Source organism: Vidua macroura, chromosome 5, assembly GCF_024509145.1.
Source record: "Vidua macroura isolate BioBank_ID:100142 chromosome 5, ASM2450914v1, whole genome shotgun sequence".
Taxonomy (NCBI): Eukaryota; Metazoa; Chordata; class Aves; order Passeriformes; family Viduidae; genus Vidua; species Vidua macroura.
In genome coordinates, this window is record NC_071575.1 from 17226731 (window position 1) to 17241681 (window position 14951).

The following is a 14951-nucleotide window of genomic DNA, read 5'->3' on the forward strand; positions in this document are numbered from 1 at the left end:
AACTGAAGAGGAAAGACCTTGTTTCTGGATTTAAAAATCCAGGGCCCTGCTCTGCCCTTCCAGGAGACCCTTTTCTTTGCCTTCTCCCCTCTGTTCCCAGGGGCCTCTTGCAGTGCAAGGTGTTGGTGGAAGCCACAGAGTAGCATAACTTGATGAACTCCTAATCCCAAAACACCCCTATTCCCACTGTGAAGTTCTGCTCCATCCCGTGTTCCCCTGCCATTCCCCTCCTCCCAGAGATGGATTACTCCTTAAATCACTGTCCCTGGCCCCCACCCAGGGAGCAGGAAGATATCTGCTTGTCACGGCCTGACCAACAAACCCAAAGGATTTTGTTGTCGCTGGAGAAATGGTGGTTCCTGGTGGGAACCGTCCACTCTGTTACTCACCCCCCACACTCCCCCCCCCCCGCTGCATTTATGCAGCAACGGGGTAACTCAGCTTCAGCCGAGCTCTCCTCCGTAACGCGCCCAAATTCAACTCCTGCAATTAAATCACAAAACGCACAATAAAGGAAAAAAAAAAAAAAAAAAACAACAAACCAACCACAAATTCATATACGATTCCTTCGTTTTAACGCACAGCCAGCTCGTCAATCCGGGGCCACAGTGCATCCCGCCATTCCAAACCGCGCACAGAATCCTTCCCTCAAGCACGGGGCGTGGCGGGGAGGGGGGCTGGAGAGGGACGGGATGCGGCATCAGCGGGCGCCGTGGGGGCTGGTGATGCCCCGTCCGAAGATCTGTCCCGTCGGAGCTGATAAATGCTCCCATTTTCACCTTCCTCTCCCATTCTGCTGCTGGAAAACCAAGATTCTGTCAAAGAAATATCCGGAAGTCCATCTGTACCGACCATAGGAGGCTGCCGGTGTTCGCTGTTGGGAAATACATCTATTTTCAAAACAGTTCTGCTCACTTATCCCGGTTTTGGTAAACCACATCTATAAAGCATTTTCACAAGAGTGTCTGGCTGTACAATATGCATTCGAGGTCCTGCGACCTTTCATAATTTAGACCTCATGTAGCCCTATCTTTAATTTATGGTTTTATTTCCTAAATATGTAACTCGAAACTACAACTACATAATAACCGAGCACATTCTTTAGTAGAAAAAAATGAGAGGAATTCCTACAATAAAAGTTATTAATTGACTATTACCACCACACATTTAATATCAGAGAATTCTTTTGTAAGGGAAAGAAACCCATAAAATTGTTCTGTTGGAAGTTTCTACAGTCTACAAACTAGAATTTGATTCTAGCCACACAACATCGAGAGTGCACACACGGTTTTTCTTAGAAGTCCTTCCCATTGTTCGCTATAATTCAATATGCAGAGGACAGTCTCATTACATGGAACAAGGTAACACAGAGGGGAGTGTAGACTTCCCCTGTGGAAGGGTGAATTTATCACTGACTCAGTTTCAGGAAAATGAAATCCAGCGAACACCAGGCCACAGGTTTTAAGTCAAGTTTTTCCCTGTACTGGAGGACAGAGATGGGGAACGACATGGTCATGTTTAAAACTGCTCCCGTTGCTGCGGTGCCGCGAACTGCAAGACAGAGCCTCATGAAGCCAAGAAGCTGCTGCCTTCAGCAGCCAAGAGCCTGCACGAGATGCTAAGGGAAAAATAAGCCAGGAGGAGCCCTAGTAAAGCCAGAAGGAAATCGGAAGCCGGCAGGACAGCACCAGAGAATTAAACTTTAAAGCAACAGTGTGACCTGCTGTAAGAGCAGCAGCTTTTCAAAGAATGACTCGCTTTCTCCCAAAAACAAGTTGACGGCTCGAAACTCCACATACCACAGGGAGAAGAGGGCGTGGATCCAGTGATCAGTGCCAGAAAAACGAAATTAAAAGTGATTGTGCTCTTTCCAGTGTAGTGCAGTGAGCACCACCGTAGTGGCACATCACATCAGACCGACCGCTCTTTGGGAACGCTGGCAACTCCTCCCTGTGGAATGAGGCAACTCTTCTCTGCCTGAAACCTTTCCCTAGTGTTCTACAATTCTGCCAAGGAAAGCCGGTGACTCTTTCACACATGAGCGCTAAAAGGCAGCAAAAGTGGATCAGTCAGGGGCCGGAGGCTAAGAATATCCCTCCTGTTGAAAAACAATTTGTTCAAGTCACTGCCAGGACTGCGCAATACTATTCAGGGCCTTTTTTTTTTTTTTTTTTTTGTCTACAAGTTTTGCTTCCCTTCCCACTCCCCTTTCTCTGAAACATGAAGGTACAATAGAGATTAGCTCCTAGTTAGTACTCTTAAAGGAAAAAATCCAGAGTGCTAAGATTTTATTGATGTCATGTAATCGCGCAGAACAGAGCACTTAGAGCAAACACGGAGCTGGCTGGCCAGGACACATGACATTTACGCCATGACAAACCCCCTACTTCCCACTGTTAACACATTAAAAGTATTAAAACGTTAGCCAATTAAAAAATTCTAAAAAGGCATAAAAAACGAAAATTCCGCCTGGTTGATAAAAACATAGATTCTCTAAGAAAAAAGAAACCAGCATTAAGAAAACCTACGTACAGGAATAGGAAGACTGAAGCGAAGAAGAGCATAATTAAAAACTCGAAGAAAAGACAACTTACGTGTTCCTGTTTCTTTCCACCAGAAAACCAAAACTGCAGTGACTCAACCCTTTATGAGGAATGTGGGTGGCTCTGAAAAGAGCCTTTGTTTCAAGATAAGCCTCACAAAGCATTTACTTGGCTTTAGCCTTGTGGCTGTCGGTCTTCTTGGGCAGCAGCACGGCCTGGATGTTGGGCAGCACGCCGCCCTGCGCGATGGTCACCTTGCCCAGCAGCTTGTTGAGCTCCTCGTCGTTGCGGATGGCGAGCTGCAGGTGGCGGGGGATGATGCGCGTCTTCTTGTTGTCGCGGGCCGCGTTGCCCGCCAGCTCCAGGATCTCGGCCGTCAGGTACTCCAGCACGGCCGCCAGGTACACGGGCGCGCCGGCGCCCACGCGCTCCGCGTAGTTGCCCTTGCGCAGCAGCCGGTGCACGCGGCCCACGGGGAACTGCAGCCCGGCCCGCGACGAGCGCGACTTGGCCTTGGCGCGCGCCTTGCCGCCCTGCTTCCCGCGCCCGGACATCGCAGCGACTCAGCAGCAGCAGCGACCGCAACAAACCCGGAAAAAGCGAGCGAGCTCCGAGCCAGGCTCATCGCCTGTCTTATATACAAGTCGGGCGGATCGGCAGCGCCGCTTGTGATTGGCTGCGAGAGAGGACTCGTTCCACAGCCAATGGAAAAGCGAATCGAGATCTGGCCAATAGCGAACCCCGGCGCCGTGCTCGGACCTGAAGGCGAGCCAATAGCGACGCGGCGATGTCGGCGGCAGCGGTATAAAGGCGGCTGCCGAAGCAGTGCCGGAGCTGTGAGCTGTTGGTCGCTGCGTTTGCGAGTGAGGGAGCTGCGGTCGCTGCGATGCCCGAGCCGGCCAAGTCCGCCCCCGCGCCCAAGAAGGGTTCCAAGAAGGCGGTGACCAAGACGCAGAAGAAGGGCGACAAGAAGCGTAAGAAGAGCCGCAAAGAGAGCTACTCCATCTACGTGTACAAGGTGCTGAAGCAGGTGCACCCCGACACGGGCATCTCGTCCAAGGCCATGGGCATCATGAACTCCTTCGTCAACGACATCTTCGAGCGCATCGCGGGCGAGGCGTCGCGCCTGGCGCACTACAACAAGCGCTCCACCATCACGTCGCGGGAGATCCAGACGGCCGTGCGCCTGCTGCTGCCCGGCGAGCTGGCCAAGCACGCCGTGTCCGAGGGCACCAAGGCTGTCACCAAGTACACCAGCTCCAAGTAGGCGGTTTCTGCGTCCTTTGTCCGATATTTTCAACCCAAAGGCTCTTTTAAGAGCCACCCACTTTATCAACAAAAGAGCTTTAGTCTCTTTGCGTGCGTCTGTTTCATAGCATATACTCTGAATAGTTTTGTAAGTAATGTTTAGCCCCGAATAATGAAAACTACTTTATAGTTCAGTAATACAAACATAAACCGTATTTAGACCCTATTTGTGTCTTTCAGGCTTGCAACTTGTTTTCCCTACTGAGCCCAGATATTTAGTGACAAGCCTTTATATTATCTGTTATGCATGAGTTGCTTCAACTGTCGGGTAGTTAAAGGGCAGCTCCCCTGTACCGTCCATCTACTGTGTGCTGTTCGCCAAAGTCCTTTCTGAAAGGTAAAAATAAAAATGGTTAAAATGCTCTTCCCCCCCCGGCCTCTGGTTTCAGCCGTGGTCTCTTCCCTCGTATCCATACCACAGACAATTACCGTATATTTCAAAGGTGTCTTCAAGAATTCATTAATTTATTGGGAATTATAGGGAAATACTTTTTTTTTAGCTCTACACTTGTCTTTCCGATCTGAAAAATAAAATTGGTTTAAAACAAATACCTCAAAATATTACTTAAGCACTTATTAATTAGGTTTATTATTGTAAGATTCCAAATAATTGCTTGATAACGGATTCAGAGCTAAATAGCATTCATATTATTTGTTAGTACCTGCTGCCCTCTTATGGGTGTTTTTGAATTTTCTGACATTTTTAGTTTTACAGAATCGGTTGAAGACCTCAGATTCAGATACACAGGAAAAACTGCAAATACTGATGAAAAACTGGTTCCGAGGGACACTATTCAAGTGGCACTTGAAAAATGTAGAACTTAAAAACACAGGACTTACTAGAGGGAAAAGTAAATAATGGGTACGAAATGAAAGGCAGAAAATTCTTCAAATGAAATAATTGGCAGCTCTTAAAAGCTCAGTCTCTGCCTGACAGAGAACGGAGGCAGCCCCCATAGACCCAAAGGCTTAGTTTAAGAGCCGCTACATGCATAATAAAAGGGCTCAGCACTGCTTTGAAAACTAAAACTAAAACCGATGCAATCAAAAAACCTATCTGGCTCCAGAATACGTAAAACATTCTCGGGGCTCATTGGAAATTTAACAATCGAATCCTAAAATATTGAGTTTTAGCGGCTTGTTCTGTGTATCATGAAACAGCTGTTACAAAAGTCCAAGATTCTTTATGTAAAGACACCTCCCAAACCATGAAACTTCGCCCCTCACGCAACTACTAAAACCTTGTTTCAAGATAGCGCAACAGCTCTTTTAATTGTGCATGTAGTGGCTCTTAAAAGAGCCTTTGGGTCTGCGTGGGTTGCCTCAATGCCCGGCCAGCAAGGGCTGCAGCAGTTCGGAACTCAGGCGCGCTCGCCGCGGATGCGGCGGGCCAGCTGGATGTCCTTGGGCATGATGGTGACGCGCTTGGCGTGGATGGCACACAGGTTGGTGTCCTCGAAGAGCCCCACCAGGTAGGCCTCGCTGGCCTCCTGCAGCGCCATGACGGCCGAGCTCTGGAAGCGCAGGTCGGTCTTGAAGTCCTGCGCGATCTCGCGCACCAGGCGCTGGAAGGGCAGCTTGCGGATCAGCAGCTCCGTGGACTTCTGGTAGCGCCGGATCTCGCGCAGCGCCACCGTGCCGGGCCGGTAGCGGTGCGGCTTCTTGACGCCGCCCGTGGCCGGCGCGCTCTTGCGGGCAGCCTTGGTGGCCAGCTGCTTGCGGGGCGCCTTGCCGCCCGTCGACTTCCGCGCCGTCTGCTTCGTGCGCGCCATGGCCCAGCACCAGCACACAGCCGCTCGCGCACACCGCACCACAGCGCTCGCGAGTCCAGCGGCTCCGCCGCGCCGCTATTTATAGCCCCGCGCTCCCGCCCGCGCGACACCGCCCGCCTGCCATTGGACGCTTCTCGCGAGCCCGGGAAAAGACCCCGCCTCCGGGGCGGGAAACGCGCCCTGGCCTCGCCCCGCCCCCGCCCCCTTCCAACAGCGGCTCGCAAGGCACAGGAGGGGCGGCGGCGGCCCCGGCCCCGGCAGCGCAGGCGAGCGGTGCGGTACGGTGTCGCTGCCCGAGCCTCGGGCTCGCCCTGTTTTTTCCAAAGCCGCTCCGCTCGCATTCATTCCCGGCCCCGGGACCGCTGGCTAAAGCTGCCGCCGGCAGCCGCCTCCTTCCCCGAGGGCTCGCGGTTTCTTCCCGCGTTCGGTTCAGGGCCGCGGCAGAAAGGCTGAAAGCGCAGGCGGCAGCCGACTTCCCTGGCCCCGCCGAGCTCTCCCGGCTGCCGCCCCGGCCCGCTGGAAGCGCCGCGTCCCTTGCCGGGAGCGCGCCCCGGGGAAGCGCGCGCTCGGGGCTGCGAGCCGCGAGCGCCGCCAATCAGCGCCGTGTCGGGAGGGCCGGGAGGCGGCCGGGAGGCGGCCGGGAGGCGGCCGGGAGGCGGCCGGGAGGCGGCCGGGAGGCGGCCGGGAGGCGGCCGGGAGGCGGCCGGGAGGCGGGCGGGCCCGCCCGCGGGGAGGCTCCGCGCAGTCCTCACTCAGGTCGGACCGAGCGCGGCAGCGGCGCGGCCCCGGCTCTGCCCGCCCGCCCCCAGCCCCGTCCGCGGCTCGGCGGCGGCGTGTACGGGGCGCGGGGAAACGGCGGTGGAGAGAGAGGGGCGGACGAAAGCCGGGAAAAAGCTACGCCGGGGAGCCGTGCCTGGCGCTACCTGTGCGGGGACTGAGCAGGTCGGGGCGAGAACGCGTTCCGCTTTGCTTTCCCTTGTAACCCGCGACAAAGCACATTGCAGGGCCGGGGAGTGGGCATCCATCTTGAAGTCCGTTTTCTAAATCAAAAGAAGAAGAAACAAGAGCACCAGGTGGTGTGAAAACACCTGTGCTATCAAGGCTCCCGGTTTACACCCTCTTCATTTACCGTAGGTCAGCAGAGAAATACCATGTACCAGGCGTCAGGAATGTGCTTGGGCTGTTTTAATTGGGACACCTCCGACAGCATTTATTTGTCTAACCCGCCGCCCCTACAGCGTACATACACTAAAACAGACTCCTAGGGCTTTTTAAGGGTATTATGAACGTCCTCGGACCCGTTGAATCGGATGCAGGACATAGCGTAAGTTTACTGCCAACACTGCCAATCCTGCTTCCCTTACAATATATGACACTTTTACACCGCAACTGCGCATTACCCTCAGCACACCTCCGTAAAAAAAAAAAAAAAAATCAGAACGGGTAGGAACTCGCCACAGGATCAGCTCTTTTACTGAGAAGGTGGGTGGCTCTTAAAAGAGCCTTTGGGTTGAAAATATCGGACAAAGGACGCAGAAACCGCCTACTTGGAGCTGGTGTACTTGGTGACAGCCTTGGTGCCCTCGGACACGGCGTGCTTGGCCAGCTCGCCGGGCAGCAGCAGGCGCACGGCCGTCTGGATCTCCCGCGACGTGATGGTGGAGCGCTTGTTGTAGTGCGCCAGGCGCGACGCCTCGCCCGCGATGCGCTCGAAGATGTCGTTGACGAAGGAGTTCATGATGCCCATGGCCTTGGACGAGATACCCGTGTCGGGGTGCACCTGCTTCAGCACCTTGTACACGTAGATAGAGTAGCTCTCTTTGCGGCTCTTGCGGCGTTTCTTGTCACCTTTTTTCTGCGTCTTAGTGACAGCTTTCTTGGAGCCCTTCTTGGGCGCGGGGGCGGACTTGGCCGGCTCGGGCATGGTACCGAAACCTCAAACTGCAACTGCACCAACGATCGCTCAGACAGAGAACGAGCGAACTGCCCTACTGTGGGCCCGTATTTATAGGGCGGTTATGCAAATTAGGGTTTCACTCAACCTAAGCTATTATTGGCTGAGACAAGTTTTTGCAGGGACAGCTCTACACTCTTCATCGCCATTGGTCAAATCTGGATCCGCGTACCTATTGGCTGTTTTAGGCACATCCTTGTCTTAGCCAATCGAAAGTCGTGCCTTCCGCCGAAGAGGTATATAAGGCCGAGCTCGGAACTTGAATTTATCATCGTCGGTTTTTGACTGCATTTTTCTGCTGTAGTCATGTCCGGGCGCGGGAAGCAGGGCGGCAAGGCGCGCGCCAAGGCCAAGTCGCGCTCGTCGCGGGCCGGGCTGCAGTTCCCCGTGGGCCGCGTGCACCGGCTGCTGCGCAAGGGCAACTACGCGGAGCGCGTGGGCGCCGGCGCGCCCGTGTACCTGGCGGCCGTGCTGGAGTACCTGACGGCCGAGATCCTGGAGCTGGCGGGCAACGCGGCCCGCGACAACAAGAAGACGCGCATCATCCCCCGCCACCTGCAGCTCGCCATCCGCAACGACGAGGAGCTCAACAAGCTGCTGGGCAAGGTGACCATCGCGCAGGGCGGCGTGCTGCCCAACATCCAGGCCGTGCTGCTGCCCAAGAAGACCGACAGCCACAAGGCTAAAACCAAGTAAGCGCCGAAGAATAAAGGCTGCGAAGTTTAACCCAGAGAAACCCAAAGGCTCTTTTAAGAGCCACCTACAAACTCCGAGAAAGAGCTTGATTTTCATTACAATGGTGACAGGCCATGGAAGGTTTTGTAGCGCTTGTCTCGGGTATTGTAATTGTCAGTGCCTGACGCAGTTCCGCGCACACAGCACCAGCCCTACGCTGTCTTACTTCGCTCAGGGGCGGGGCTGACAGCAGTCCCAGGAAGCGGGTCAGCCCTTCAGCAACCAATCCCTGCGCCTTGTAGGCAGTTTGAAAGCTACCAAGGCGCTGCTACCTTCCCCCTACCAATTCAAGTGCCCCTCGAGCTGTTCCTGGACTCAAACAGCACATTCACCAGCAGACTGCTGTTCCCCCTCACCCCTCCCCAAACCGGCGGCAGCTACAGCATTTCAGCCTGTTTGCGAAAATGTTGATGGCTCTTAAAAGAGCCGTTGGATTTAAGTGCGAAATAAGACTATTTCCATATGGGGCTTACTTCTTGGGCGCTGCCTTTTTGCCTTAGCCGCTTTTGGCTTGGCTACCTTGGGCTTCACCGGCTTCACCTTAGCCGGGCTCTTCGTTGCTGCCACCACTTTCTTGGGCCTGACAGCCTTTGTCACCTTGGGACTCTTGGCTGCTTTCTTGGCTGCAGGCTTAACTTTCTTGGAGCTTTTCTTTGCTGTCACTGCCTTCTTGGCAGCGCTGGCGGGCTTCTTAGCCGCCAGCTTCTTGGGCTCGATTACTGTGTATTTTTTCTTCTTAAGAGCCTTTTCTTTCACTTCCCCGGGTTTCTTGCTGAGACGGAAGGAGCCGGAGGCGCCGGTGCCCTTGGTCTGCACCAGGGTGCCCTTGCTGACGAGGCTCTTGAGCCCCAGCTTGATGCGGCTGTTGTTCTTCTCCACATCGTAGCCGCCGGCGGCCAGCGCCTTCTTGAGCGCGGCGAGGGAGAGCCCCTTGCGCTCCTTGGAGGCGGACACGGCCTTGGTGATCAGCTCGGTGACGCTGGGCCCCGCGGGCTTGCGGGCTTTGGAGCCGCTCGCCGCCTTCTTCGGCTTCTTGGCGCCGGGCGCCGGGGCGGTCTCGGACATTGCGGTGTAACGGGGAGCACCGGGCAGGGGCGGCCCCGCGGCGCCCCCGTTTATTGCAGCGCGGCGGGCGCTGTTTGGCCCTGCCCGCCCCGCCCCGCCCCGCCGCCGCCCGGTGCCCCGCGCTCCGTCTTGTGTTTCTTCAGGTGAAATAGAATATTTTTTTTTTTCTATTTTATCTGTCACGAAATCGTCCTTTTTCTACATCTGTAAGGCCGTGGGAGCGGCTGTTTTTCGCCTGTTGATGTCTTGTCGCGAAAAGAGTTGGATTTGAGTAGCTAGGGGACAAGAAATCCCGAGTCCTGCCAGCAAACGGACCTCGAGAATGCGAAAGTTTTGGTTTTCTTCGTAAATTAGAAATTCTGCTTTAAAGTGAATGTGAGTCAGAAAATTCAGTATTAATCTTCAGAGGGTCCTTTTTACATTAGATAAGAAAGCAAAGAGTTAGAATCTCATTCTTTAAAATAAAACTATTTCAAAGAGAGTGAGGTAGCACAAAGCAGTGCTGCCACTTCTCCTACCGAGGTTTATACTTCTGGCTACTGTGAAACACTCAGGCATATTTTTTTCCTTTACTTCCAAACATAAAATTTCCGGATGTTCCACACTTCTATGCATGAAGTATGAGACAGCATATACTTTATCCCCCTCAGAATGGGCTACCCGCTTTGAAACATTTTCCTGTCGTTCACTTAGTGAAAGGCTCTGCAATATCAGTGGAATAATTTGGGACCTGAACACCAAAGATTAAAAAGTTTGTGTTAGACCACAGAGCTTCATGTAAGTCTCTGGTGCACACAAACAGATCACACTCTAAATGAAGCACACAGTGCTAAACCTGTAAAATTCATTCATGTGATTCATTAACATGGATGGAAAAAGAAAATGGACAGATCTTGAGTCTGCAAGAGATGTCAGAGCACCATTCATATTTTGATCTGAAGCTGGAAAGAAAAAACACAATTTTTGCTCACTGCTCTTTTTCCATGTTACAGATCATGTCACAGCAGTTTCTGTACATAAAAGCTTTGGCTGCAGCACGAAGTGAGGCAAAGCTCTTTATGCACGTTGTGGTGACTACCCCATTAGCATGCATATATTCTTACCAGCTACAACTTTGGGTATAGTTTTGTGTCTCTGTCAGGAGTTCCTGATTCATTTACCTTGAAATTTAATGGCCCATCAATGGTTTAGCAGGGTCAGATTGCTGCATTTATTTATACCTCATGTAAACAAACTGCACTTGAATAGTTTAGGTATGATGCTGACCAGTTATGATTAACTTCCCTTTTTCAACAAGATGAAAAATCTGTGAGTGGAAAAATACCACCTCACTTCTCTATTTCATTCCACCAAAGAACAGTAAAATGAACCTCTTGAAGATTTTGGAAGACTTTTCATCTTCAATTAATTCACAAAATCTGATTAAAAAAAACCCTCTTATAGGCATTTTGACATTTTCTTGCATAATTATGGTAAAAGACTTTAGGAAATAAACATATTATTCTTGTATTTATATTTTCTTTCTAACTCCTTCTGGCCATCGAGGTCCCCTAGCTGAGGAATTATGATGTTATGATGAGGAAGAGAGTGCCAATAAGATATCAAATTCAGCAAATCTGGATTTGGGCTTTCAAATCATGTTTGAAGTGGGATGGCTTATAGACTAAGGTTCTCTGGAAATTTTACAAAGGCAAGAAAACTTGACTGTATGACATTTACTCCACGTAGTAGTAGGGGGCATAAAGAATTGAATAGTGAAATTGCTGACATCCCCTAAAGTTTCCTGCAATCAGGTGGATGACTGCATGTCTGCTCTGTCCCATCTAGGTCTGGTAGAATCCTTGATGTCCTTTAAAAACTAAATGTGTCACAGTGCCTAAGCAGGTTTTTGTGCTCACCAACTTTGCAATCACCTATGCCAATACTTGTGTTGGGACAGAAGCCTTTCTACCTCCCCCATTCTCTGCAAATCTTATTTTACAAGAGTAATAATGCATCACAATAGCACACTTCCCTCCAGCTTGTAATGTAATATTCCCAAGACTGTTTTCATTTACTCACACAGCTGGCACACAGCTGTATGCCTAACTCCTGTATAGTGGTGCCAACCATGACAACAACCATCTGCAGAGGAAAAGCTTCTCAGTACATACCACAGCAACACTGTGACACATTGTGGTAGTCCTCATCTCACTCTACTTTTGTCTCCACCATTCTCTATAAAATGTTAAATTGAGCAACTTGAGGCTAAATTTTGTAATTATTTTAGGGGTGCCTACTTATTTGATTTTCCTCTTCTGTTTTTATCCCATTATTCCCTTTCCTTATTTTTACAAAGATTATATAATCTCATGAACATTTTATATACAAGCAGTCAAGTCATTTTTATTAGGAGAAGGATGCAGAAGTATAAGAGAATAATCAAGACCTTCAAGGAGATAGGAATACAGCATAATCTCACAGAGTAGTAAATATACAAAGACTGTGGTTCACGGTTCACCCTCCTCTCCCAAAAGCTGCTGTTTCTTGTGTGATTAGCAGCACAAAAACCTGAAATTATGCACCAGAGATCATTGCTCTAGCCATGGTCAAACTTAGTTAAGATATGTGTAGTAGTACATATGTCCCTGCAATGCAGACATAAAAAAGAACAGATAGGAAGGATCCTTAGCGAGAGAGATCCCACTTATTATGCATTTAATCCCTCCCTCTTATGTATTTACCATCACAATTCCAGTCAGCTTTGCTACCTCACCTTAGAAGAGGTGAAATCAAGAACAACAGGATCTCAATGGTATTCCAGGCTGTCGGTCTCTGCATGCACTGTCAGTATGGACAGAGATCTCTGGTAGAGTAGTAAGAAACTGCCTGCAAATCCTACAGAACAATTTATTTTTTGCAGGTGCTATCAATGTGAGCCAGCTTGCACTGCAAGAGAGCAGATCTGAAAGCCCCTTAGAGCACTTCTCAGACAGCATGGAAAGTATGGATTATTATAACCAGTAACAAATGCCCGTTAACTTGCAAAAATATACAGGAATCCAAACCAAACTTCGTGCCTGATAGCCAACTAAAAAAATTGCAACATCAGGATAGCTTTCCAATTATTGCATGTCCCTTTTGTGATATTTGGCTCTAGGGAACAAAGCCAAGTGGCCACCTAGATGGCAATAAAAGTCCTAGAAAGAAGATCTTACAAAGGTTCAGTGTTCAGCTGTTTGTACTCATACTGAGGATAATTCTTCTTTCTCCTATTCCTCTCCTTCCTTATGACTTTTCCACACGAACACCTAACTGCACTGCATTTCATATTACCATGACTTTCCCAAACATGTGAAGCTCATCTCTGTTTTGGAGATAGGAGAACTGAGAGTCATTCACAATTCTTAAAAATACAGTTGCTCAGATCCTCCAATTTTAGTCTGATTCACGTTTTCTACCCTTCTCTTGCTGAGGTATTAATTCTCAACATTTCCTGTCAGCAGAAAAAAGGTTCAGAGATGATTCATCTAATTTCATAAAAAAAAAAAAAAAAAAAAAAAAAAAAAAAAAAAAAAAAACACCAAAACAAAAAACCAAAATCTGTTCAAAATGCAATGAATTTGTCTGCTCATTTTAAATTTTAATTTGCCACAAACTTCAGCTCCCTGCCATACACACACACAGGCAAGGTCAAAAAGTCAGCTGCAGGTGGGATCAGGATCAGGCCCGGAGAGGGGCTCTGGGCTTAGCCCCAGCTCCAGGCATTGGATGCTCCCTGGGGCAGTGGGACCATGGCCAGGCAGGGCTGTGGGGAACTTGAGACTGGCCCTATTTCTGTGTTGCTGGGATAGGGGCTGATGGTTCTGGGGGGCTGGAATGGGCTCCTAGGATCAGAACAAGGTTGAGGGAGCCCCAGGAAATGCTGGGCAGGGATGGCAGGGCTGGTGGTGCCCTGACAGTACCACTCCTTGGTGAAGCAGGGACTGTAAAAGACTCTCAAAGCTACTGGTTCAGCAGCTCTCTAGATCCAGACAACAGGGAGCACTTTTGGCCAAGTTGCATTCATATGTTTGATTAAAGTCCTAGTGGAGAGAGAAGCAGATTTCAGTTATAATAAAACCCTACTGCCACTTGCATTTATCATTGACACTGGATGTACTCACCAGGTTTAGGTTCAGGATGGCCTGGAACAACAGTTCCTGCTCCTCAGTTTGGTAATTCCAAACTCTTCTGCCATCAAACACATAAAAATGTGGGAATGGCTTGGCTGACTTTCTGTAGGGCCCAGAGCAGTCAGTTGCATCTGAAACACACTTTCACCTTCATTTCAGCACCCTCACAAGGAAACATCTCAAGAGGCTTTGGACTAAGAGCAGCCAGCTTCAGTTTCCAAAACGTCCTTCTAAAATAATAGCATTTCCATCCCATGCAACAGTCACAAAACCCAAAGGGAACAGTAGAAAGAGCAGTTTGTTCCAGCTTTCAGCAGCTATCTGGAGAAAATCCTGACCCACAGTTTTGGTTTGGGTGGCAATGTACACATCTCCCTGCCAGCTCCTGGTGGGGACTCACATCTTTTTCCATCTCACTCTGAACCACAACATTCACATCACTTAGGCAGGTTTATTTCCTCTGAGGCAGCCGGTCTTAAACTTCTGGCTGACTGCACCCCTTAGGGTTCACCGGCTCCCCTTTGGTGCCCACCCTGGTCAGGCAGAGAACAACAACCTGCAACGCCTCCACTTTCTGCAGAGAAGCCAGGAAGATGAGCTATCACCTCCTAAAAACAAGCTCATAATGGCTCAGAAGAGGTGGACAAGAATCCTTGGGGGAGAAGAGGTTGCCCCCTCCCGCCCCTGTGTTGCTGGAGGGCAGGGATTGAAGATGATGTTCCCAGCACTTTTCTAGAGGACGCTGAGCTGCAGAGCCAGCAAAGGAAAGGAGCGGCTTGGTGCAGATGTCCGGCAGCTGAAAAGCTGCCCTGAGCCAAGAGCAAAAATAGCTGCTGCTATCACTGCACCTGTGAAGACAGGAAATGTATGAATTTGGGCAAGCAGGCATCTTCAGAGAGGAGCTAGAGGAGGAGGAATACTTCTGGTGGGTTGTTTTGCCGCCTTATTTTTCAGCACAGTAAGGTCTGTTATGTAAAGTGCTTAGTTGTGGGATCCTGAATAAATCTGTCTCTTGTTCCTTTTCCACTAACTCTTCTGGCAGTTTTGAACTGATGAACAGATTCTAATTTTTTTTTTTAATTACTTGCATGAAGCAATATTCTTTCCTTATTGCTGACATCTATTCAAATGAGGATTCCTATGACAGCTGTCCAATCACTTCCATATTAATAATCTAAAAAAAAAAGACATTTTGTTCCAGAAGCCTTACAATGGAAATATTCTTGTTGGCTTACAGAAACCTTTTCTTTTCCAAGAAATATAAAAAGAAGAATGCAGTATAATATATCCTTAAACATGGGAAAGTCTCAACCATCAAAGGCCCAGAACAAGGGAATTTAAAATCATGACCTGATCAGTATTATAAAAGCTGTGTCAGGTCAGAGGGTAGCTTCAGGGAGCAAACGTTCATCTGAAACTG

At 49.9% G+C, this 14951-nt stretch overlaps 6 protein-coding genes across 7 annotated transcripts; 2 read left to right on the forward strand and 4 right to left on the reverse strand.

The window, feature by feature from the left end:
- Positions 1-558: 558 nt before the first annotated feature.
- Positions 559-3129, reverse strand: LOC128807998 (histone H2A-IV). 2 transcript variants are annotated; one of them, XM_053978761.1, is made up of 2 exons: positions 2595-3129; positions 559-799 (listed from the first exon to the last, which is right to left on the reverse strand). In XM_053978761.1, exon 1 carries the CDS (start codon positions 3095-3097, stop codon positions 2708-2710), a length of 390 nt encoding a protein of 129 aa, XP_053834736.1. In that variant the 5' UTR covers positions 3098-3129; the 3' UTR covers positions 559-799; positions 2595-2707. The 2 variants fall into 2 exon arrangements, with proteins under 2 accessions (XP_053834736.1, XP_053834735.1); XM_053978760.1 differs by having other exon boundaries at positions 559-874.
- A 239-nt stretch (positions 3130-3368) lies between these two features.
- On the forward strand, positions 3369-3905 carry LOC128808009 (histone H2B 1/2/3/4/6). Its single transcript, XM_053978772.1, has one exon. It carries the CDS (start codon positions 3430-3432, stop codon positions 3808-3810), a length of 381 nt encoding a protein of 126 aa, XP_053834747.1. The 5' UTR covers positions 3369-3429; the 3' UTR covers positions 3811-3905.
- An 11-nt stretch (positions 3906-3916) lies between these two features.
- Positions 3917-5651, reverse strand: LOC128807993 (histone H3). Its single transcript, XM_053978754.1, has one exon. It carries the CDS (start codon positions 5621-5623, stop codon positions 5213-5215), a length of 411 nt encoding a protein of 136 aa, XP_053834729.1. The 5' UTR covers positions 5624-5651; the 3' UTR covers positions 3917-5212.
- A 1423-nt stretch (positions 5652-7074) lies between these two features.
- On the reverse strand, positions 7075-7606 carry LOC128808010 (histone H2B 5). The gene has a single exon (XM_053978773.1). It carries the CDS (start codon positions 7545-7547, stop codon positions 7167-7169), a length of 381 nt encoding a protein of 126 aa, XP_053834748.1. The 5' UTR covers positions 7548-7606; the 3' UTR covers positions 7075-7166.
- A 111-nt stretch (positions 7607-7717) lies between these two features.
- LOC128808002 (histone H2A-like) lies at positions 7718-9078 on the forward strand. The gene has a single exon (XM_053978765.1). The coding sequence runs from the start codon at positions 7884-7886 to the stop codon at positions 8271-8273; it is 390 nt and encodes a 129-aa protein (XP_053834740.1). The 5' UTR covers positions 7718-7883; the 3' UTR covers positions 8274-9078.
- Positions 8700-9392, reverse strand: LOC128807239 (histone H1.11L-like). Its single transcript, XM_053977448.1, has 2 exons — positions 8786-9392; positions 8700-8704 (listed from the first exon to the last, which is right to left on the reverse strand). The coding sequence occupies exons 1-2, from the start codon at positions 9375-9377 to the stop codon at positions 8700-8702; spliced, it is 597 nt and encodes a 198-aa protein (XP_053833423.1). The 5' UTR covers positions 9378-9392.
- Positions 9393-14951: the final 5559 nt, after the last annotated feature.

What these genes read in the sequence shown, in the direction of transcription:
- LOC128808009 (XM_053978772.1), top strand. Translation starts at nt 3,430, where the DNA reads ATGCCCGAGCCGGCCAAGTCCGCCCCCGCGCCCAAGAAGGGTTCCAAG.
- LOC128808002 (XM_053978765.1), top strand. Translation starts at nt 7,884, where the DNA reads ATGTCCGGGCGCGGGAAGCAGGGCGGCAAGGCGCGCGCCAAGGCCAAG.
- LOC128807993 (XM_053978754.1), bottom strand. Translation starts at nt 5,623, where the DNA reads ATGGCGCGCACGAAGCAGACGGCGCGGAAGTCGACGGGCGGCAAGGCG.
- LOC128807239 (XM_053977448.1), bottom strand. Translation starts at nt 9,377, where the DNA reads ATGTCCGAGACCGCCCCGGCGCCCGGCGCCAAGAAGCCGAAGAAGGCG.
- LOC128807998 (XM_053978761.1), bottom strand. Translation starts at nt 3,097, where the DNA reads ATGTCCGGGCGCGGGAAGCAGGGCGGCAAGGCGCGCGCCAAGGCCAAG.
- LOC128808010 (XM_053978773.1), bottom strand. Translation starts at nt 7,547, where the DNA reads ATGCCCGAGCCGGCCAAGTCCGCCCCCGCGCCCAAGAAGGGCTCCAAG.